A 24,736-nucleotide genomic window follows, 5' to 3' on the forward strand; every position below is an offset into this window, starting at 1 on the left:
TTTTTTTTTTTTTTTTTAAAGATTTATTTATTTGAAAGTCAGAGTTACACAGGGAGAGAAGGAGAGGCAGAGATAGAGATAGAGATAGAGATAGAGATAGAGATAGATAGATAGATAGAGAGAGGTCTTCTATCTCCTGGTTCACTCCCCAATTGGCAACAACGGCTGGAGCTATGCAAATCTGAAGCCAGCAGCCAGGAGCTTCTTCCAGGTCTCCCACATGGGTGCAGGGGCCCAAGGACTTGGGCCATCTTCCTCTGCTTTCCCAGGCCATAGCAGAGAGCGGGATCAGAAGTGGAGCAGCCGGGACTTGAACTGGCGCCCATATGGGATGCCAGCACTGCAGGTGGCAGCTTTACCCGCTACACCACAGTGCCGGCCCCCTCCCTGACTTTAAAATAAAATGAAAATAAAGGAATAAATAAAATTTTTAAAAATTTATTTTATATACTTGAGAGAAAGTGAAGGAGGAAGAGAGGAGGGTGGAAGGGAGGGATGAGAAAGAGGGAAGGAGAGAGAGAGAGAGAGAGGGAAAGAGAGAGAGAGAGAGAGGAGAGACTCCCATCAATTGGTTCACACCCCAGATGCCTGGCCTGTAACAGCCGGAGCTGGACCAGGTTAAAGATGGGACCTGGGAACACAACCCAGGTCTCCCACATGGGCAGCAGGGCCCTAAGCACTGGAGCCATCATCTGCTGCTTCCCAGCGTCTGCATTAGTAGGAAACTGTAACTGGAAGCAGAGCTGCTACTCAAACCCCTGCACTCTGCTCCAGGATACAGGCATTCCAAGCCATCTCTATCCTCCATGCTGAATATTTTGCCTTTTAGCCAAATTTAAGTTAAAATGTTGGGAAAAATTCTCCAAGTACATCAGAATTGTTGTCAGTTTTATAGAGTCAATAGGAATGAGTAGAGACAAGACCTATTTCAGAGGGCAGGGAAGGCTGATTTCCTGCCACCTGGAGGGTGAACAGCTCCTGGAACAAACAGCAGGTTACTGGGTGAAATTCTCAGAACCAAAGTGAATCAGCCTGGTGTGCAAACTTGGAAGTGAATGCATTTACTTGAACATTCCTGGTTGATTAGCATTTTTTGCATTTATGTATTTCGGTTAATGTTGAGTATAAGGACTTTGATCAACTTGTAATTAAGCCTGAGTTTATTAATTAGTAAAAAGATGCAAATTAGTTGCATGTTTGCTCTCTCAGATGTCCTCTTGCTCTGATACCCTAGCACTCTGAGACTAGAACATTGTGGAAAAGTAGCTAGACTCCTTGGTTAACTAGAATGTTTAGGAAATGGTACGTTCTGATTAATTGTACCCTCTGATCAATTGCCAATTACCTTGACTCATTGCTGGCTTAAATTTGCTAGAAATTATAAATCCACCTTTGCCTGGAGAAATCCATGCCCAAATAATGTAAGAATAAAAGAAAAAATTAAAAAAATTTTTGATGATTCTTCCAACTATGCATTGAGGTTTCAGGAATAAAGATGGATAACATGGAATAAAGGCACTAAGCCCAGATTTTTAACTTAGAAAAAGCTCCCACCTCCCAGTTACGTTAAATATTTTCTACTAACTTGCAATTTCTTGTGATTAAACAGTGAAGTTGAAAGGGTGTGTGTTGTGATGCAGTGGGTTCAGTTACCGCATGGGCTGCCCATAGCCCATGTAATACCTGAGGTTGAGTCCTGCCTCCATTTCTTTCCATCTTTCTTCCTTTAAAAATATTTATTTATTTATTTGAAAGACAGAGTTACAGAGAGGCAGGGGCAGAGAGACAGAGAGAGACAGAGAGAGACAGAGAGAGAGAGAGAGAGAAAGAGGAAGAGGAAGAGGAAGAGGAAGAGAAAGAGAAAGAGAAAGAGAAAGAGAAAGAGAAAGAGAAAGAGAAAGAGAAAGAGAAAGAGAAAGAGAAAGAGAAAGAGAGAGTCTTTCATTTGCTGGTTCACTCTTCAAATGGCTGTAATGGCCGGAGCTGGGCTGATCCGAAGCCAGGAGCCAGCAGCTTCTTCCAGGTCTCCCATGAGGGTGCAGGGGCCCAAGGTCTTGGGCCATCTTCTACTGCCAATGTGGCTTGGAGGCATCAAAGGATGGTCCAAGTACCTGTGGTCCTGCCATCCATGTGGGAGACCTAGATGAAGTGCCTGGCTCCTGGCTTTGGCCTGGCACAGCCCTACCTACTGAGGGCATTTGGGAAGTGAATTAGTAGATGGAAGATCTCCTTCTCCATCACTCTGTCTTTCAAATAAATAAAAAATCAGATTTTGAGCTAAAATATTGAAGTCCAGGTTTCCCAGCTTGCAGCTGTGATGTGCGTCCCAGTCATTCCTTCTGCAGGGATGTGGTCTTCAGTTATAACCGTGTCCCAAGATTCCAAGATTTGGTCCCTTTTGCTTATCCTGTTTAAACATAAGGGTAGTTGATAGAGAGCAAAGACCTCCAAAATGGTACTGTGGGGGGGTGTGACTTGGAGGGGGTCAAAGCTGCTCGGGATTTTCATAGACTGGGCTCTGACCCTGCACGAGGGTGAGTAGAACACAAGTCCGCTGGTGCAGCCCCTTTGTACATTCTGCTGGATCTGACCTACTTTGGGTTTCTGGCAGCCAGTTCTTTGCTTGCTTTTGGCAGTAGAGGCAGCACATTAGTTGTTTGAGCTGGCCAGCTTTCTTGGCCTGGTGTCTGGACTGCTGGGGTTTGGTGTCTGAACTTGTTTGGTTCCCCTGGGCCCCACCTCTGTGGACCTGGTTCCAGTTTGGACTGTAGCTGTTTCTCGGCACTCACCTGCCTCCTCAGCCCAGGGCAATGTCTTGAACTTGAAAATAATTAATTAATCAATGAGAGAGAGAGAGAGAGAGAGAGAGAGAGAGAGAATCTTTCATCCACTGGTTCCTTTCTAAATGCCCTCCGCAGCCAGGCTGAAGCCAGGAGTCTAGAACTCAGTTTGGTACTTGAACCATCACCTGCTGCCTCCCAGGGTATGCACCAGCAGGAAGCTGGAAATGGAAGCAGAGCTGGGATTTGAGCCTGGTCACTTTGTTAGGGGCTATAGGCATCTCAAGTCTCAGGCTAATTGCTGTTCCAAATGCCTGCTCCCAACCGCACCCCTGGGAGCAGAACTTTGGGGTCTGTATTTCGGGGCTCATCACTGCTCTTACCCTGTGTTATGTGTGATCCTACTCACAGATCTTCGGCAGATTTTTGATCGCTGGAGAAGTCTTAGTGTTAACATTAGTAGTGCTCTCCAGGGAAGTTTAATGATTCTTATGAAATAAAACACCCACTTTCAATCCTCCAATTTTCTCTCTCAGTGAATTTGTAATTACATTTTACAAGTCCCTGAAGGTATTTTTTTTTTTTTTAATTTTGAGCCTGTTGAAGTTTAAAGGGGTAATGTGGAACCTTTAGTTAACTTTCCACACATTGGAATCTATAAACTCTTATACCTTCTATGTGAAATTTACAGGGATAATAGTATTTTACAAAACCATGATCTCACTATACATAGCATCGATTAATCTCTGTTTAGTGAAGTGTGAAGTTGCTTCTAGTTTTCTGATCAGTCTTTGTTCAAGGAATCTGAACAGTTCAGAAAGAGAGTATGCTGATACTAAATGTCCTGACTCGTGTCTGCAGTTACATGTAACTTGCACAATTTTCTTAACAAATCGAGATCGTTTGTTATTGGCTCATATATACCACCTTCGGTTTTCTCCCAACAATATGAGTGTCTTTTTATGCTTGTATGTATAATTCTGCTTTATTATGTTCAGTCTGCTCAGTCTCCCACTGTACCTAATTTACTGAAGCAATCTATTGCTGGATATCTAGGGTATTTCCAGTTCTTTGTAGTTATGATACTATAAAGAACACCATACCATTCTCCACTAGATGAACCCTACTCAAACTTCCCCATAATGTCCTTAATAGACAAAGAGGAAAACACTTCCAGTTTAAGATTTCTGCACTGGGTTTTGTCTCCTGTGATCTGGGATGGTTCCCCAGTCTTTCTGTGCCGTTGATGATTTGGACATTTGTGAAGAACACAGGACAGCTATTTTGTAGAATGTTCTTCAGTTTGAGTGTGCCTGTTTCCTTGTGATTAGACTCAGGCAGCGAGGTTTGACAGGAATAGCACAGAGGCGAGGCACTCTTGGGGCCAGGAGGCACGTGCTGTTTGTGCTGTTGCTGGTGGCCTTAACCTTGATCCTTTGCTCGAGGTGCTTGTGTTGGTTTCCTGTTGCTGATGAAACAGGGTAATGAGGCCATCAGAAATCCAAGATGGGTTTCATTTGGCTTACAGCCCTTCCTCCACCTTCAAATCAGCAGTGCAATATCTTCAAATCTCTCTCGTTGACCTCTGTACCTGTTGTTACACCTCCTGCTCTGACTCCTTGTAAGGACCTTGTCAGGATTACATAGGACCCTCCAGGATAATCCAGAATAATCTCCCCATCTCAAGATCCATAATCACACCTGAAAAGTCTTTTAGGCCAGGTATAGAAACATATTCACAGGTTCCAGGGACCAGAATTGGATTTTATTACATCCATGAGGGGCTGTCACTGTGGCGTAGCAGGTAAAGTGTCTGCCTGCAGTGCTGGTATCCCATATGAGAGCCAATTAGAGTCCTGGCTGCTCCACTTTTGATCCATCTCCCTGCTAATGGCCTGGGAAAGCAGCAGAAGATGCACTTTTGATCCATCTCCCTGCTAATGGCCTGGGAAAGCAGCGGAAGATGGCCCAAGTCCTTGGGCCTCTGTACCCATGTGGGAGACCTGTGCTCCTGACTTTGCATTGACCCAGCTCCAGCCGTTGTAGCCACTGGGGAGTGAACCAGCGGATGGAAGACCTCTCTCTCTATCTCCCACCTGCCCCCCACACCTTCTAATTCTGCCTTTTAAATAAATGCATAAATCTTTTAAAAAAGAGATCCGTGAGTTTTAGCATCTATTGACTGACTCAATTATGATTAATCTTGATTGCTAAATCGTGATTAAAATTTTCCCAAAGTTTCCTTGTGCCCCTTTGAAATCTCTACCACCTCATCATCTCCTTTCCAGTCAATCACTCATCTGCTTCCTGTCACTGCAGATTAGTGCATTTTCTAGAATTTGTATAGTTGAACACAGTGCTTTTTTTTTGGGGGGGGGCTGGCTTCTTTCACTTGTGCTTATTTTGAAATCCATCCATATTGCTGTGTGTATTAACAGCTTACTCCTTTGTATTACTAAGTAATGTCCGTTTCATGGATGTATCACAGTTTCTTCATCATTGACCTGTTGATGGATAGTTGGGCTGTTTCCAGTAATTTGCTGTTACAAATAAAGCTGCTATAAACATTCCTGGTAAGTCTTTATAGGTGATTTTTTTAAAAAAATGGTTTATTTTACTTGAAATTTAGAGTTACAGAAAGAAAGAGGCAGAGGCAGAGAGCCAGAGAGGTCTTCCCAGCTGCTGGTTCGCTCCCCAAATGGCCTCAATGGCCAGAGCTGGGCCAGTAGGAAGCCAGGAGCCAGGAGCTTCTTCCAGATCTCCCACATGGGTTCAGGGGCCCAAGGATTTGGGCCATCTTCCACTGTTTCCCAGGTGCATTAGCAGGGAGATGGATCAAAAATGGAGCAGCCGGGACTTGAACTGGTGCCCATATGGGATGCTTGAATCATAGGCAGTGGCTTTACCTGCTACACCACAGTGCCAGCCCCTGTATGGTGATTTTCTAATGCCATTTACATAATAAAGGTGACATTTGATTCTTATTTTATTCAATAGATTATACAGTTACCATCAGTATTAATCTTGGTACTCAAATTTCCTAGATTTGGACAGTGGGGAGCTCCTTTAAACTGGGTCCTACTTGATGAATCCCCATCATTCTCTGGGCACGTTCTTGTTTTCTAGCGCAAGATGCTACAGGCTTCCTAGAGAATGTCCCTGCATGGGCCTGGAGTCTGCTATTTCTCCAAAGAGAAGTGTTTGTTTTTAAATATCTTAGGGGCTGTTTTCTTTTTTTGTACTTTATTTATTTATTTGAAAGACTGAGTTACAGAGAGAGGTGGAGACAGAGAGGGAGGTCTTCCATCTGCTGCTGGTTCACTCCCCAGATGGCCACAACGGCTGGAGCTGCGCCGATTGGAAGCCAGGAGCCAGGGTCTTCCACGTGGTTGCAGGGGCCCAAGGACTTGGGCCATCTTCCACTGCCCTCCCAGGCCACAGCAGAGAGCTGGATGGGAAGAGGAACAGCCAGGATTAGAACCGACACCCATAAGGGATGCTGGCTCTTCAGGCAAGGGCCTTAACCTGCCGTGCCTCATTGCCAGCCCCATGGACTGTTTTCATTCACCTGTTCTTCAATATGGACTTTATAATGAACTTAAATTTTTAAAGAAATCCCATTCTGACTTGGATTGAAATTATTTTAGCTTCCTAAATCTATTTGGGCAGAATTTAATCTTTTTTTCCAATGTCATATTTTTCCTGTCTTGGGTTAGGAGTTGTTTCTAGGATGTATTGAGACGTGTATCTGTGTTCTCTGGTGAGTTATAGTTTTGCTTCGAAAAGAATTAGTCCTAGATATTTTATAGCTTTTGTCCGCAGTATGAATAGGGCATCCGTATTTTAAAATGGTTATTGTTAGCATGCCAGAAAGCTTTTGCTTCTCTGTGTATTTTGGTCTGCTCCCAAGGTCTCTCTTGCTTATCTCTGGTTCTCTAAGCAGACACTGGTACTGCCAGTCTCAGATGGCTCTGCTTCTGTCTGCAGTGACAAGTTGGGAGAGGCATTACTCTCGAAGAGGGACCATTTCCAGGGCCTCAGAGCTCTGCTGATCCCTCCTTCTTTTTTCCGTAAATTTTTGTGGCAAAAGCTTCGAAGACTGCTAGGGCCGGTGCCCCGGTGCCCCGCTGGTCTTCTCGCCCATGTGAGGAGCCAGTTGCCGGGTGGAGTCCTCAGCAGCTGCGGCTTTGGCACACATGTTGGAACCAGCTGCTCTGCTTCCACCGGGTGTGGGGCAGGGCACTGGCGGGGTTCCCAGTGTCCTCTCAACACCCTGCCTGTTTCCCTGTGGCTCTCGGGTTTCAGCCCCTGCCGACTGGCAGAGGAGGGCTTCGGTGCTAGGATTTTGTTGGGCAACTTTGCCTACTTTCTTCTTTGTTTTGACTGAGTTGGAACATTGTCTTCTGTCTACTCCCATCTGCTCTTGTGCTACAGAAATCCCTACTAATCTCCCCTTTTCTCACTGGGCCTTCCCTATTTCCTGTCGTTTGCGGGTCATTTGTTATGTTAGTGTGACTTGAGAACACGTGGGTGATAAACAAGAGCTGATTTGCCACTCAGGGATAGAGGGAAGGAGAAAGACTTCAGGTTATACCAGTCATGGAAGGATGTTACAGAAAGTTTAGGAAACAGAGGGACGTACTAAGAAGAGAATTACTTTCAATTTTTGGTATACATCCTTCTAGGCTTTTCTACCTTGTTTTATTAATAGAAATATTATTACTGTTATTATTTTGAGAGGCTGAGAGACAGAGTGAGAGGTAGACAAAGAGCTCCAATCCATGGATTCACTTCCTAAATGCCTGCAACAGCTGGGGTTGGGCCAGGCTGAAACTAGAATGCAATCCCGGTCTCCCCACCGGTGGTAGGGACCCAGGTACTTGAACCATCATGGCTGCTTCCCAGGGATGCGGTAACAGGAAGCTGGAATTATGAATGGAGTGGTGATGTGAACCCAAGCACTCTGACACGGGATGCAGGGATCCCAAGCGGTGTCTGGACTGCCAGGCCAGAACACCTGCCCCTCTACTGTGTTCTTACATTCCACAGTTGCTTTCTTAGGTTCCACGTGAGGCTTCCTTTTAAACTGACCAGGTGATTTGAGAGGAGGACATTTAGGCACGTGAAAATGTCAAGTGTGGATCCTGGGCAGACAGAGTTGGGGATGCTTGAGGGCTGTAGGGGGTGAGGTAGGCAGACAGTGGGTGTGTAGAATAATAGTAGAGGAGGAACAGGGTGGGAATTCATTATTGCCCTCACGATCTACTGCTATTGTTAAGAGAAGATGAAGGACACCATTGAACCTTTATAGTGACTTTGACCTTGGGCTTAGGAGAGCTGACAAGAAGTTTTCATGTCTTTTGCTGAAGCACCTCTGACACCTCTCCAGCTGCTTTCTTGAGGATACCTGCATCTTTGAATAGTTAACATTTATTTTACAGTTAGTTTATTTTATAGTTAACATTTATTTTATAGGCTACGCTTACTTTATAGTTATTTGCTTTCAATGAAAAATTCACATGGTCTGAACACATACTCCCTTTTAATTACATGGTTTGTCTTGAAATATTCAAATGTGTCTCCCTTAATTTCTTTAGTTTGCAGAGCACTTGACAATCTCAAGGAACATTATCCATTTTCATCCTCCCAGTAGACCTCAGGTTACAGCCTAGGAAATTAACACCAAGGGAAACCGAGCTGGCGGTTCGAAGTCACATAGCCGGTGGACTGTTGAATTGAGACTCAAATTCGAGTGTGGCATTAAGTATGGGTGCTCTCCATTTAGAACTGCAAGGAAATAGATTAACTGCCAAAAAGTTAAAGATAGGTCTTGTCCTCAAGTAAGAGAAGCTGTGTGGTCAAGTGGTTTAAAGATACAAACTTCCGGGGCAGGAGGTTGGTGTAGCGGTTGAGGCACCACTGGGGATGCTTGCATGCCATATTACATTCCCTGGGTTGGGGTCCCGACTCTGCTTCTCATCCAGCTTCCTGCTAATGCACACCCCAGGAGACAGCAGGAGTTGACTCAAGTAAATGGGTCCCTGCCACCACATGGGAGACCCGGATTGAGTTCCAGTATCCCAGCTTCTGCCTGGCTCAGCTCTTGCAGGCATTTGGAGAGTGACCCAGTGGATAGACGATTTCTCAGCCTTTCAAATTAAATTAATTAATTCATTAAAACATTTTTATAAAGGATGCAGACTATAGCCTATTTCATAATACAGATTTTTGAAAAGATTGATTTATTATTTGAAAGTCAGAATTACCGAGAGAGAGGAAGAGAGATCAATTATCCATCTGTTGGTTCACTCTCCAAGATGGCCAGGGCTGGCCCAGGCTGAAGTCAGGAATCAGGAGTTTCATCCAAGTCTCTCACAAGGGTGGCAGGGGCCCCAAACACTTGAGCCATCTTCTGCTGCTTTTTCCAGGCCATTAGCAGGGAGGTGGATCAGAAGTGGAGCAGCCAGGACAGGAACCAGCGTCCGTTTGGGATGCCGGCATTGCAGGTGGTGGCTTTACCTGCTATGCTACAATGTGACATTGTAAGGATGAAACAAGATATTACACCTGAAATACTCAGTGGTCTTCGGCACACAGCAAATACTCATTGTATATTAGATATGCTTATTAATTAAACAATAATTAATCCATATTTGCAATGACTGATCCATTTGATTTTACCTTTTGGGCGGTAAATAGGTAGGAAAGAAAGCTCAAGGTTGAAAAGGAAGTAAAACAAGCGCCTTGGTCTTTATCCCAGGTCTGTTGCTACAACGCTTAATAAATAACAGAGATTTGGCTACTCTCCTTAGTTGACAGTTAAAACCTTTCACGGTGGTTGGAGGCAGCGATGGGAAAACTTTGCTTCCCAGGGTCTCATTTTCTCTGCCTGTGAAGCATGGAGATTGCTCTGTCCTCACTGTGTTCATGGGGCATCCTGGGGTCCCTCCATACAAAGAAAGTACAGCCCACTTAGGAACCCTAGTCCCGGGTGTTAAACAAACATAGCCTCTGTGTGCAATGCAAAGTAACTGGCCTCCTCCCCATTCCGGTGGGGGCTCTCTGGACGTGCGAGAGGGACCCAGGTCACTTCGTGTGTTTTACTCAAAGCTGTAGGTTTTAAAATGAAATGCGAACTTTGGGGGCGTCTTCTCCGCACTTTTCCTGACAGGCATTCTCTCGCCGGGCTCTGCTGTGTTCTAGTGTCTCTTGTAAGTCCCTCTAGGCAGGGATCGTGATTGTTCTTTTGTGTTTGTGTTTCCTAGGACAGCCGTTCTTCAGTTGCAACCCAGCCATTGGAAAGGGTTATAAAAGGCTGGTGTTTTCTCTGCCTCACCGCTGGTTCGCAATCAGCAGATCTAGGGTGGGACTGAGGGCTGTGCGCGTTTAACGAGTGCCTGGGTGATTCCGGCCAGGTGGTCTTTGGAGCCCTGTCTGGTGCGTTTGTGGGCAGCAGCCCTCCCGATAAGGCCGGGCGTGAGACGCAGCGCAGGCCCAGACGCGAGGTTGCTCAGGGGGCAGCGCCTGTTACCCCGGTGGCGGCTTTGGAGCTGCGGGTGCTGTTTGCGGCTCCTCGGCACCACGTGATGGGGAGGAGAGACGGAAAAGCAGCAGCGGGCAGGTTGTCAGAGGCCCCTGCAGCGCGTGCTGCTCAGGGTGCGCAGGAAGGCGGGGTGGGGTGTAGATGCCGCAGTCAAGCAGACCTGCGCACTCCCGAGCTGGGCTGGGGTTGCTGCGGGCCAGAGAAGTCACCGTCCGCCACGCGGCCTGGGCAGACCTCCTGCTCTGCCCCCACCCCCCCCATCCTGAATGTCTGTTGGCTTGTTTGCATCACTGATTTATTATTCTTTGGCTTGCACATCTGGTCGATGTGGCACACATGTGCTCACTGCTGGCTCTGGCTATGTTTTTTTTTTCTTTTTTCTTTTTTTTGGTCTTAAAAATTTGTGTCTTCGTGGCAAAAGTAGCAATCCATTGACTACAACCCGAAAGCCATTTACCGTTTTTTTGGGATCCCAGCATTGTCAAACCTTTCATTCAGGGTCTCAGGTAGGTTGCCCAGCTGCGTGCCTCTGCTCTCTGACGGCCACGTAACAGCCCCCACTCTGGCTGCTGCCTTGTGTTTTCCTCCCCACCTGGCCCCTTTGCCTCTCTGAGTCTTTGCCTCACCAGGACCCCAAGGCCAGACTTATGGTCAAGGCTTAGCTTCCCCTGTTCCTCCTGGTGCCGGACCTCCCCCAACCCCCACCAGTCATTCTGCTGAATCTTAAACTTTATTATTATTATTATTTTTGCCTTTTTTAAAAAGTGTAATGCCGTAAGACGAAATACCCAGAGCACTGGGTTTTGAAAGCTGCAGGAAACCTCCACAGAGATGGAGGTGTTTACGGAATATGGGCCACTTAGGCGGTGCCTTTCCATCATCCTGGAAGGTTCTCTCGCGGCCTTTCCCATTCCACCTCCACCTTCTGCTCTGCCTCCCACACCAGCACTTTTCTTTCTTTTACCGGAGACTTGTCTTGGCTGACCTAGCACTTCGCATAAGTGGAAGCACAGTAAATCCCTTTGGTGCCTAGCATCCTGCACTTGGAATAATGCCCCTGAGATTCATCCTGCCGATTCAGCAGGTTGTTCCTTTTTGTTGTTGAGTAGTACTCCACTGCGTGAACGTAACCCACGCGTTGTTTATCCGCTCGTCTGTTGGACATTCACGTTGTCCCCAGGAGTTGACTCCTCTGCGTCAATCTCCCACGACTGTTGTTGTAGGAGTCTTTTTGTGGATGTGTGTTTTCATTTCATGTGGGTAAACGCTTAGGGGTAGAACTTTGGGTTACAGGGAATGTGTGTATTCAGCTATTTGAGACATGGCCAAACCATTTTTCAAAATGATTGCACCATTTTACTGTTCCATCAGCAGCATACACGCCAGTTCTGGGAGTTCACATCCTTGCTTTGTTCAGGATTGACTGCTGAGTTTAGCCATTCTGGCAGGCTTCAGGGTGTCACTGTGACTTTCATTGAAACTTCTTTGATGCTTGTGATGTTGGGGAACTTTTTGCTCAAAGGAATCTCTTTTACAAAGGGCGTTTCTGTGAAGTTCAAATTATTCTGCCCAGTTTTTCCTGGGTTGCTTGTCTTTTCATTATTAATTTGTTAGAGTTATGTATGCATTCTGGATATAAGTCCTGTGATGTAGGTTTTGTAATTACTTTCTTCTAGTCTCTGGCTTGCCATTTAATTTTATTTTAAAGATGTATTTACTTATTTGAAAGACAAAGTGTCAGAGAGAGAGAGAGGGAGAGAGAGAACGAGCACTCTTCCATTTGCTGGTTCATTCTTTAAATGACTGAAGTAGCCAGGGCTGGGCCAGGTGGAAGCCAGGAGCCAGGAACTCCATCTGACTCTTCCAGATGAGTGGCAGGGGCCGCTTGCGTTTGCTGAGGACAATGGAGTTATGAGTTTCCACGCTGACTACCGATGGCAGGTCTGTGGTGCCTCCTCCATGTCATGTTGGATGGCGTGTGCCATCCTCTTTCCTGCTCTGATTCCTGACAGCTTACCACTCCTGCTCCCTGAGCAGCACGGGCAGGAATGTACAGGTGAAGTCCTCCAGCGCCTTGGTTTTGGGCACTCCTTGTTTTCTTGTGGGGATTTCTTTTCTTGATTGCCTCTGTAGCCCAGCCACGAAACTGAAACAGCACTTTTTTTTTTTTTTAAGACTGATTTATTTATTTGAAAGAGTTACACAGAGAGAAAAGGAGAGGCAGAGAGAGAGAGAGAGAGAGAGAGAGAGACAGATCTTCCGTCTGCTGGTTCACTCCCCAATTGGCTGCAACAGCTGGAGCTGTGCTGATCTGAAGCCTGGAGCCAGGAGCTTCTTCCCAGTCTCCCATGTGGGTGCAGGGGCCCAAGAACTTGGGCCATCTTCTACTGCTTTCCCAGGCCATAGCAGAGGGCTGCGCTGGAAGTGGAGCAGCTGGGATTGCCAGCACTGCAGGTGGTGGCTTTACTCACTATGTCACAGCGCCGGCCCCCCTCCCCCTCTGCCTTTTTTAAGGCTAATGTTTTGGTTTATGTTTTTCCGTCCAAGAAATATCTGCACCCTAAATTAAGAAAAGGGAACAAACCTTCCCAAATGAGCATCAGGGAAGCCAAATATCTTTGGGAAGAACCAGGGCTTCTGTCTACAAGCCAGCTTTGACATTGGCTCATTCATTCATTCACCTACTCACTCTCAAGTCTTTTTCTTTGTTCTCTTCTGGGACATCTGGCTGGGGACACAATAGGCATCTTCCTTCTACAGAATTTTACTGCAGGCCTTGAGTGTGCGTAATATGAAGACAGAGCTTTTGGGAGATACGGGTGAGGCCCAAGGCTTGGATGAAATCATAGGCACCTGCAGTAGAGTTGGGACAGAAAGGCTATTTGTGCAGGAGACGCCAAGCAACAAATTTAGATGCTGGGTGCTTGGAGAACCCAGAGACTGGAGCATTATGGGTGCTCTGAGGAGACTGGCAGACGCCTTGGCCTTGGGGGGCTGGATGTACATTCAGGAGGGGATAAGGTAGACGCTACCTTAGAGAGGCATTGCTGAGCCTGCATCTCAGGGGGCAATGAGAGGCCTACCTGGCCGAGTCAGAGGGGTGTACACAGAGGGGACAGGTGGCTGCACGAGGCTTAGATGGCAGCTGTTTCTTTGGGAACCTTATCCAGGTGCCTCTCATTCCTTGGCTACTTCCTTCCTGTTGTATGCACCCTTGGTTTTGTCATTTTACAGCTGCTTCCACAGCTGCATGCGTTCTTCTTCTCTTTATGGTCGCATGTGTCTGGGAGGTGCAGTGAAACAGCAACAACCCCTAGCTGACCTCCTGCCTCGCTGCCCGGTCTACCCCCAGGCCTTGGGGCTGCCGTCTGTGCTCTTCGCGGTCTGATGCCATGTTGTCTTTTCCACCAGAGTGGGGACATCCTCAGTACCATCGGCTACGACAGCATCATCCAACATCTGAACAATGGCCGCAAGAACTGTAAAGAATTTGAAGAATTTTTGAAGGAAAGGTAGGGTGCTCTCTGCTCTCTGGACAGGGTGGCCAAGATGCCACTGCAAAACAAGGAATGGTTACTGATATTTGCTTGCGCTTAATGCTTCTGTAGACTCCGCTATGGGTTATTGAATGACACTCAAGAAGTAAAAGATGTATCTGTTTTAAAGTTTAAAGAGGGGCAGGTAGAGAGGGATCTCCTGTCTTCTGGTTTGCTCCCCAAATACCCACGATGGACTGGGCTGAGCTGGGCAAGGTTGAAGCCAGAAGGAACTCAGAAACTCAATCCAGGCCTACCAGGTGTACTAAGTACTCAAGTACTTGAGCCACTACCTGCTGTTTCCCAGGGTGCACATTAGCAGGAAGCTAGAATCAGGAGTGAAGCCGAGACTTGAACCAGGCCTCTGATATGGGATGCAGGCATCCTGATCACATCTTAACTGCTGTGCCAAATGCCTGCCCCTGTCCAGAAGTTCTCAGAAACCAGTTTGAGAGCCGGCGCCGTGGCTCAATAGGCTAATCCTCCACCTTGCGGCGCCGGCACACCGGGTTCTAGTCCCGGTTGGGGCGCCGGATTCTGTCCCGGTTGCCCCTCTTCCAGGCCAGCTCTCTGCTATGGCCAGGGAGTGCAGTGGAGGATGGCCCAGGTGCTTGGGCCCTGCACCCCATGGGAGACCAGGAAAAAAAGCACCTGGATCCTGGCTCCTGCCATCGGATCAGCGCAGTGCGCCGGCTGCAGCGGTGGCCATTGGAGGGTGAACCAATGGCAAAAAGGAAGACCTTTCTCTCTCTGTCTGTCTCTCTCACTGTCCACTCTGCCTGTCAAAAAAAAAAAAAACAGTTTGAGAGAGATTTATGAATGAAACAGCAAGCAAAATATAGTGAGTAAGCAAAATATACCAAGAAGTACAGCATGAATAACAGTGAAAGACCATATGGAGGGGGAGACAAGGGCAAACAGAGGACGGGAGTAATTGCTTCACAGAGGCAGAAATCGCTGCGAAGGTGCATTTGACAGGTGGATGTCTGGATGTCTGGGGGGATGAGCATGGCCCAAGTGGTAGGAGGGTGACAGAGCCGCAGGAAAGATGTGAGCAGGTCATGTTCCCATTGAGGCTCTAGAGGAAATGTGCTTCCTGTCTTCCTTTTATAATTTATTTTTAATTTATTTGAAACGTAGAATTACAGAGAAGGGGAGAGAGAGAAAGAGAGAGAGAGAGAAAGCTTTCATTTTCTGGTTCATTCTTCAAAGCCAGAAGCCTGGGGCCGGTGCTGTGGTATAGCTGGTAAAGCTGCTGCCTGCAGTGCTGGCATCCCATATTGGGTCCAGTTTGAGACCTGGCTGCTCCACTTCTGAGCCAGCTCTCTGCTATCATCTGGAAAAGCAGCAGAAGATGGCCCAGGTCATTGGGCCCCTGCACCTGCAAATGGCCGCCATGGCCGGAACTACGTTGATCTGAAGCCAGGAGCCAGGTGCTTCCTCCTGGTCTCCCACGCGGGTGCAGGGCCCAAGAACCTGGGCCATCCTCCACTGCCCTCCCGGGCCACAGCAGAGAGCTGGAGTGGAAGAGGAGCAACCGGGACTAGAACCTGGCACCCATATGGGATGCCGGCACAGGTGGAAGATTAACCTAGTGAGCCACGGCGCCAGCCCCCACATTGTCTTTTTATAAAGATATCAGTTACATTGGATTCAGAGCTCCAACACTCCAGTACACTCATTTTAATTCAGTTACAATAGCAGGGACCTTATTTCCAAAGAAGGTCTTATTCTGAGAAATTAGGGGTTGAGATATTTATTTATTTGAGAGACAGAGTTACAGAGAGGCAGAGGGAGGGAGGGAGGGAGGGACGGAGGGAGAGAGAAAGGTGTCTTCCATTTGGTGGTTCACTCCCCAAATGGCCACAACAGCTGGAGCTGAGCAAATCTGAAGCCAGGAGCCAGGAGCTTCTTCTGGGTCTCCCATGTAGGTGCAGGAGCCCAAGCACTTGGGCCATCTTATACTGCTTTCCTAGGCCATAGCAGAGAGCTGGATTGGAAATAGAGCAGCCAGGACTCGAAGCAGTGCTCACATGGGATGATGGCACTGCAGGTGGTGGCTTTACTCTCTATGCCACAGTGCCAGCCCCATAAATGTCTTTAAAAAAAAAAAAAAAAAAAAAAAAAGGCCTGCGCCACGGCTCACTAGGCTAATCCTTCGCCTAGCGGCGCCGGCACACCGGGTTCTAGTCCCGGTTGGGGCGCCGGATTCTGTCCCAGTTGCTCCTCTTCCAGGCCAGCTCTCTGCTGTGGCCAGGGAGTGCAGTGGAGGATGGCCCAGGTGCTTGGGCCCTGCACCCCATGGGAGACCAGGAAAAGCACCTGGCTCCTGGCTCCTGCCATCGGATCAGCGCGGTGCGCCGGCCGCAGCGCGCCGGCCGCAGCGGCCATTGGAGGGTGAACCAACGGCAAAGGAAGACCTTTCTCTCTGACTCTCTCTCTCACTGTCCACTCTGCCTGTCAAAAAAAAAAAAAAAAAAAAAAGATTCCCTCTGCTCCAACAAACAAGGAAAGTATCATTCATTTGAAGATTTGATTGGCACATACAGTAAAAATGAGCAAGACAGCAGGAGCTATAGTGAAAGCATTTCGTCTTCTGTGCTGGTTCTGATTTGAGGGCTGCCCGGGCCCTGGACTTAGGACCATCCTAAGGCTGCTCTCGGGCCTGGTGGAAAGGGCCATATCTGGTGATATTTGACAGGGTTGTTGAAGGGGAAATGGCTTGGAGATTATTCCTAGTCTAGGGGAGAGGTCAAAGGGACCAGGCCTTTTCAAGGAGGGGTTGGTGAGGGAAGTGTGACCAGCTGAGCACTCAGAGGAGTGGTGCCCCGTCCATGTTTCCCAGCCTGTTCTGTCCATTTGCTGTGGCCCTGGTACATGGCAGGAAGCTGAAGGCCTGGTTTCCATCTGTCTCCCTTCCCAGATTCTGAGCTCCACCGGGCAGCTCTCATATCACGGTCATCTCTGTGTTCTTAGCACTGAATATGATGCCTGGCAGATCACAGATGTCCAGTGAATGACACACTGATGAGCACATGAGAGGGGAAATTTGAATGGGTGGCGGGAGGATGGCCTAGGTAAACACTCCCCGTATTCAAGGGTGATTTCTGGGAAGCCCTAGTCCCAGCGATTTCTTCATTGGCTGTGGCCCTCGCACCCACTGCTCCCCAGCAGTGCGAATGCCCTCTCGATCTCCTTCCTTCTTCTCCTGCCTTCAGGAGGATGACGGCGTAGTTTCACTTCTGTGAAAGTGCCTTCCTTTTTCCAAAGAGCACGCCATTGTGTCTGCTAGAAATCTCTACATAACTGAACAGGATTCTTGCTCAATCTGTAGTTCTGAGCATGTTAACAGAATCAGAAAGACACAAAGGAGCACTCACTTGCATGGCTCCAGAGCAAATAGACAGGGCTGCCCACAGGGCCAGCAGCATGATGGAGCCAAGTGACACACAGCCACGCAAAAGTGCACCTTGCCAAGGAAGGACGGGGAAAGAACTTTTAGTGTCTGCATCCTCTTAATTTGTTCTTCTCTTTTTTTTCAAGATTTATTTATTTATTTGAAAGACAGAGTTACAGAGAGGCAGAGGGAGGGAAGGAGGGAAGGAGAGAGAGAGAGAGATCTTCCATCTGCTGGTTCACTCCCCAGATGGCCACAATGGCCAAAGCTGCATTGATCTGAAGCCAGGAGCCGGGAGTCAGGAGCTTCCTCTGGGTTTCCCACATGGATAAGGGGCCCAAGGACTTGGGCCATCTTCCACTGCTTTCCCAAGCAACAGCTGAGAGCTGGATCGGAAGTGGAGCAACTGGGCCTTGAACCAGCGCCCATATGGGATGCTGGCACTGCAGGCAGTGGCTTTACCTGCTGCACCACAGCACAGGCCACTAATTATTTTCATACATGTAAATTTTTAAATTTCTTTGAAAGGCAGAGAGACAGAGACAAAGAGGCAGACAGAGGTCTGGTTCACATCCCAAATGCCTGCTGGGCCAGGTCAAAGCCAGGAGTCCAGAACTCCATCCAGGTCTTCTAATGGGTGGTAGGGACCCAAGTACTTGAGCTATCTATCTCCTGCTGCCTCCCAGAGTGTGCATCAGCAGGAAACTGGTTCAGAAGGAGCAGAGAGTTGAACCCAGGCCCTCCGGTATGCACCAAACACTCACCCTTCATAAGCATCTCTTTTATTATTATTATTTTTTATTTTTTTAATGTCAGGAGACTCTTTTAGGAAACAATTTGTCCTATGGAAAAGAAAAAAATGTAAAATGCACTGATCCCTTCAGATTTTCTTTAGCTTTCTTTTTCTTTATTTCTTTTTTTTTTTAAAGATTTATTTATTTACTTGAAAGTCAGAATTATGCAGAGAAAGGAGAGACAGAGAGAGATCTTCCATCCGCTGGTTCATTCCCCAGATAGTCACAATGGCTGGAGCTATGCCAATCCGAAGCCAGGAACCAGGAGCTTCTTCTGGGTCTCCCACGCAGGTGCAGGGGCTCAAGGACTTGGGCCATTCTCTACTGCTTTCCCAGGCCAGAGCAGAGAGTTGGATCGGAAGTGGAGCAGTTGGATTTTGAACCAGCACCCATAAGGGATGCCGGTGCTACAGGCAGTGGCTTTGCCCACTACACCACAGCGCAAGCCCCCTTTAGCTTCCTTGTTTTCTGGGAAAGTCAAATAAAATCAGGTTTAATTCTCCATTTTCAAAAAGCATGTGGTTTTATGGTCTAATTCTTTTAAAGTTATTGGTTGTATCTTTTTATCCATCCTATCTGCATACCTGCATAAAGAACTATCTATCCCAGGGACAGGCATTTGTCCTAGTCATTGGATGCGATTGGGACAGCCACATCCCATATGGTACTGCCTGGGCTGGAGTTGTGGCTTTGCTTACAATTCCAGCGTCTTGCTCTAATGCATTTCAAAGGAGGTAGCACATAGTGGTTCAGGTAGTTGGATCCCTGCCACCCACATGGGAGACCTGGCTGAGTTCCTGACTCCTGGCTTCCACCTGGCCCAGCCGCAGCTGTTTTGGGTTTATGGGGAATGAATCAGTGATTAGGAGATCTGTCTGTCTCTATCACAGTCTTTATACTTCTCAGGTAGATAGATAGATAAATAAATAAATAATTTAAAAAATAAATGTCCATTACAATCATCACCAAATGTTTGTACTAATTTGTTGGTGGAATTTGGATGCTTTGCTACTTCCCTCTCTGTTCTTTTTGTTTGTTATTTTTATACATAATGAATGTGTATTATTTTAATAAAATAAAGTCATTATTTGAAAAAGGCAAATGAACGACTGTGAGAGACTTTGTAACATGTGTAAGACTAAATAATATATTCAGAGTACCTAAAGAACTTGGAGGGACCAGCATCATGGTGCAGTAAGTTAAGCCACCCATGCCACACCTGCATCCCATGAATTTGAGTTTGAGTTCTGGCTACCCTGCTTCCAAGCCAGCTTCCTGCTAATGCACCTGGGAAGTCGATAGAAGAAGGTCCAAGTACCAGGGCCTCTGCTACCCATGTGGGAGACCAGGATGCAATTCCAGGCTCCTGGCTTCAGCCTGGCCTAGCCCTGCCTGTTTTGGTCATTTGGGGTATGAACCAGCAGATGGAAAAATCTCTTTCTCTCTCTGTCTCTCCCTCTCTGTCACTCAGCCTTTCAAATAAATAAAATAACTCTTTTTTTTAAAAAGAACTTCTGGGCTGAAGCTATGGCATAGGTAAAGCCGCTGCCTGCAGTACTGGTAATTTGGGCACCAATTTGGGGCCTGACTGCTCTACTTTTGACCCAGCTCCCTGCTAATGTACCTGGGAAGGCAGTGGAGGATGGCCCAAGTGCTTGGGTCCCTGCACTCATGTGGGGGACCCAGAAGAAGCTCCTGGCTCCTGGCTCCCGGCTTCAGTCTGTCCAGCTCCAGCTGTTGAGGTCATTTGAAAGGATCATTCTCTCTGCCTTTCCCTCTCCCTCTCCCTCTCAGTATGCCTTTCAAATAAATAAATCAATCTTAAAGAAAAAAGAACTTCTACTAAATAATAGGAAAAAAAGCAGAATCTTCAGTTAAAAAATTGCACATAACTTACAGTAGAAGAATTAAGAAAAGCCCAATAAATGTATAAAATAATGTACAATCACAGTAGCAATCTTGGAAATGCAAAGTGAAATGAGAGCTCTTTCTTACGCCTTCCCCAGACTGGTAGCATAAAAAAAAGGAGTAATATCTATTTTGTGGGTGAGGGCTCCTGGGAATGGGAGCTCTTATATACTTTTGGTGGAAGTGCATTTTGAGAAAGTTTTGTTCAGAGGGCAACTTGGCATGACTTTTCAAAACTTAAAATGCACTTGCCTCTGATACAGTAATTCCACTTTCTCTGAACTCTTAGACAAGCACTCAGAGGCATGCCGAAAGTGTTCGTTTAGCTTTTCTTCTGGTGGAGGGGAAAACCTGGAAATAAATGAGGTGAGAATTCTGTACTACTATGTTATGAACATGATGGACTTGTGTGTACTGATAAGGAAAGTGCCAGATGCCACCCTATCAGGTGAAAAGAAGACCAGCAAATAATACAATGGTCTCGATTGTAAAAACATCTAAAGGTGCCGGCGCCGTGGCTCACTAGGCTAATTCTCCACCTAGCGGCACCGGCACACCAGGTTCTAATCCCGGTCGGGGCGCCGGATTCTTTCCCGGTTGTCCCTCTTCCAGGCCAGCTCTCTGCTGCAGCCTGGGAAGGCAGTGGAGGATGGCCCAAGTGCTTGGGCCCTGCACCCCATGGGGCCCAGGAGAAGTACCTGGCTCCTGCCTTCGGATCAGCGGGGTGTGCCAGCCGCAGCGTGCCAGCCGTGGTGGCCATTGGAGGGTGAACCAACGGCAAAAAAGGAAGACCTTTGTCTCTCTCTCTCACTATCCACTCTGCCTGTCCAAAAAAAAAAAAAAAAAAAAAAAAAAAAATCTAAAGGTATGTATAAGTGATTAGTGCAATAATATGAGTACAGGTGTGGAAATGCGAAGAAAAACACCTGGGAAGATTCAGCTCATGCTGTGGCTACCTGCAGAGAGGTGGGGTGGGAGGAGAGCATGAAGGGGGACTTTCGGGGTTCAACTCTGTCTGGGTCTCCCGCATGGGTGGCAGAGTCCCAGACACTTGGGCCATCCTGGGTTGCTTTCCTGGGCATGCCAGGAGCACAGACAGCAGCTTAACCCACTGTGACACAAGATTGGCCCCAGAAGGAGTTAAGAATAACTGCTTCACAGAAGTGAAGACATGCCAACTACAGACGGCCTACACTGACATCCCCCTTCTCTGCTATCGTTGAATTGTATATTTGAGTTGACTGTGAATGAGGAACTGTAGCAGTGGTAAGAGGGCCCTCTTCGAGAGGATGGAAGAAATGGGGACCTCTGGGGTACAGTTTTTAATAGAAATAACTCTTAATTCACTGTTTAAAAATGCTCAGTTTTGCTGTGGTATCCATGCTAGGGACTTCTAGCTAGAGAAGACCACATTGGGGAGGAAGGCCACTGGTCTTTCTAGTCCCTGTTCCATAGAGTTTCTGGTCCCAGTTCCATAGAGTTTTGCGTTTTAGAGAATGGTGCTGTATCCAAGCTTGTACTGACAAAGATGCAGTTTTGCCTTCAAGGGCAGTGGTGTGCAATATGCATTCCGTGGCTAAGAGTCAGCTCTAAGACATCCCCATGACTTTCTCTTCTGTCCCCCAGGGCAGCGATCGAGGAGAAGTATGGCAAAGACCTGCTCAACCTCTCCAGGAAGAAGCCGTGTGGCCAGTCTGAGATCCAGTAGGTACCGTGTTTCTTTCTGCTTCTGCAGAGTTACCAGTAGGTTCAAGTGTGTTCACAGTGGAGAAAGATTGAGACTAGCAGGAGAAAGGCTGGAAGGGACAATGCAGGCACAAACCATCATTAAGATTTTTTAAAATTGTCCTCGAAGTCTTTTTATGGGTATTTGTTTTCATCGGTAGGATTGTATTATATATAATTTTATACTGGAAATTTAATAAAAGGACTTATCATTATATATTTTAAAATAATATTTTAAATAAAATAATTAGAAAATATGTGAGATTATGCATGTATATGTTTATGGTTTGTGATACTTATGAGAGTGTCTTTGCACCATTTTGTAGTTCTCAGCACCTAAATTGCCATAATGATTTATTCTTCAGTCATTCATTGACTACTCTGAGGATACAGAGATGAGCTGGGCACAATGCCTGCTTTAGCACCACACTCCCTCATATATATAGGGCTGGCTTCATGGCCATTATACAGGAACCTACACTCAGAAGGGCTTTGTAATTGGTCTAATGCTCTGTGGTCACCATTCAGAGAGTCTTAATAATTTATAAACAGTGGATCCCACATTTCCGTTTTGTGGTGTGCCTCACAGATTATGTAGCTGGTCCTACTCACATGGAAATCTCTAGATTTCTTCCCCAACATAAGCTTGTTGAGGGAGGCTTAAGAGAATAGGTCAGGCCTCTCTCTGCAGGTGTGATCACATGACATACTTGGTCACTGCTCTGGCTGTGCTGCATATACCTGCAGGGACGCACTGGGGGTCTGTGTCCCCTCCGCCTCAGGGGTCCTGATGAGGGTGGACGGGACATTGCCCTTCCTCTTTTTGTGCTTGTAAAACACACACATTGCTTTCTATAAGGAAGGAAGGAAGGAAGGAAGGAAGGAAGGAAGGAAGATGGAAGTGTGAACCTAAACACACACACACATCCATGCACACATGCATGACAACACACACACACATGCACACACGCACACTCATCCCAGAATTGGACTATTGAGAAGGAGGAAGATATTGAGAGATATGTCAAATATTAATGGTTTCGTAAGCCTAAAAAAAACTTGTTACACTCTCAGATGTATGACATTAGTACAAGGAGAGGTTTTTTTTTTTATTCATTGATAAATTGTACTTTATTTTTATGGTTTTAAGTGCTATTTTAAAAAATATTTATTTATTTATTTGAAAGGCAGAGTTACAGAGAGGCAGAGGCAGAAAGATAGAAAGAGAGAGAGAGAGAGGTGTCTTGCATCTGTTGGTTCACTCCCCAGATGGCTGAAATGGCTGAAGCTATACCCATCTGAAGCTGGAGACAGGAACTTCTTCTAGGTCTCCCATGTGGGTGCAGGGGCTCAAGGACCTGGGCCATCCCCCACTGCTTTCCCAGGCCATAGCAGAGAGCTGGATTGGAAGTGGAGCAGCTGGGTCTCGAACCAGCGCCCATATGAGATGTCGGCGCTGCAGGCAGCGGCTTTTACCTGCTAGGCCACAGCGCTGGCCCCTTAAGTGCCAATTTAAAAAACACACATAAAAGTGAAAAGACAAGCATAATGCACAGCTACACACCCGTCCCCAGGATTTTACCGTTCTTCACTTAGTCACGTGGATGTTGTGATTATTTCTCTGTCACCTAGGTTTTCAGTTATTAACAAGTTAAATGCTTTACATGTAGACCTGGAATCAGCTATTTCTCCAAGTAATATCTGTTTCAGTGATTAATTGTATTTCAGGACTAAACTCCGTTCCAGTGTTGGTTATTGTCATGGAGGTGTCAATGTTTCTAGGTCCTTTCAGGGGTCAGATTTTAAAAGTGTGAGTTCATATTGATAATTTAACTGCATAGGATTCTACCTAACCTTAATTTTATGTTCTTATTTCTTTACTCTTATACTGAAAATCTGACAATATTATCATAATTAGTTGCTTTATATGACAATACATATTAAAGTGCTTCAAAAACAATATCAGTATTTCTACTAATAATATATTTTCTGAAGTTAGTTTTAGATTTTAAGGATTGTTGTCTTTTTCCTCTTTTTGTTGTTTTTTTTTTTAATGTAAGATATTTGTATATCCAAAGAGCAAAACTGACTTAACTTAGATAAGTTTTACTGTTGTTCAAAAAGTGTTTAGACCATTTTATGAAAGATTAGTGGGTCAGTTGATTTAAAAATTAAGTATATTTGGAAATCTATTCAAAAACTCTTGTGGTGATGTGATTTTCCATAGTCATACTCTCTCCACCACATCTTGGGGATGATATTTAGCTGGATCAATCTGCTCAGAAATGGTATTTCTTATATTCTTACACATTTGACATTTGACTTACAACACAGAGCAAATCCAACACCGTTCCCTTGTGCTCCTTGGTAAAGCCAGGCAGTTTTCTTCTAAGTGCATGCCTCCGACAGGAAAAAGCCACAGGGTTTGAGAACTGGAACTGCGTTTCCAAGGCTGATGTGAGAGGCTATTTAGGTGACTGTGGATGAATGGGAAGGCATCTGTAATCACAAGCCAGACTGCCTGCAGACTGGAACTCCAAATTGCCAAATTGCAATGTAGTGGTCCGACCAATCCTAAGTGAAAACTTTAAAGTGGCCTGGGAGGTAAGGTCTCTACTTATGTGGCAGCTGTGAACACAGATCCTTTCTACAGAAACACAGTGAACTTGTAATGCACAGACACACACACACACACACACACACACACACACGTTACCGCAATAAGAGTTAGTAGAAGTAATAATAGCAGAAAAAGACATGCAAAGATTTTTGATACTAGAATTAACAGGTTCAAAAAGCAAGTATATGTAATATGATTCACGAAAATAAAAGTGAAGTTAAAGCATGAGACAGTGACTTTTGGAAGTGCCAAGAATTTTGAAGAAGAACCAGAACTTATACAAAGAAATATAGCATAGTTAAATTAAAAAGTCAGTACATGCATTAAGCAACATATGGAACATAATTAGGGAATTAGAAAAACAGAAATGAAGAAATCACTAGGGGCTGGCATGAAGGAGAAGTTAGTCAATGCTTAGAAAATTTCATTTAGG

At 46.2% G+C, this 24,736-nt stretch overlaps 1 protein-coding gene across 5 annotated transcripts in view; it reads left to right on the top strand.

Annotated features, from left to right (window-relative positions):
* Positions 1–24,736, top strand: part of PSTPIP2 (proline-serine-threonine phosphatase interacting protein 2) — a 79,381-nt gene that overhangs the window by 18,251 nt on the left and 36,394 nt on the right. For 2 of the 5 annotated variants that reach the window (XM_017344148.3, XM_017344147.3), the window contains exons 2-3: positions 13,735–13,835; positions 21,585–21,662. In XM_017344148.3, coding sequence (XP_017199637.1) covers positions 13,735–13,835; positions 21,585–21,662 — 179 coding nt within the window. Of the gene's footprint in view, positions 1–10,410; positions 10,830–13,734; positions 13,836–21,584; positions 21,667–24,736 lie in introns of those variants that run through there. The other 3 variants (XM_051851259.2, XM_051851260.2, XM_017344146.3) reach the window with 3 other exon arrangements.

Source organism: Oryctolagus cuniculus, chromosome 10 (assembly GCF_964237555.1).
Source record: "Oryctolagus cuniculus chromosome 10, mOryCun1.1, whole genome shotgun sequence".
In the NCBI taxonomy this organism is placed as follows: Eukaryota; Metazoa; Chordata; class Mammalia; order Lagomorpha; family Leporidae; genus Oryctolagus; species Oryctolagus cuniculus.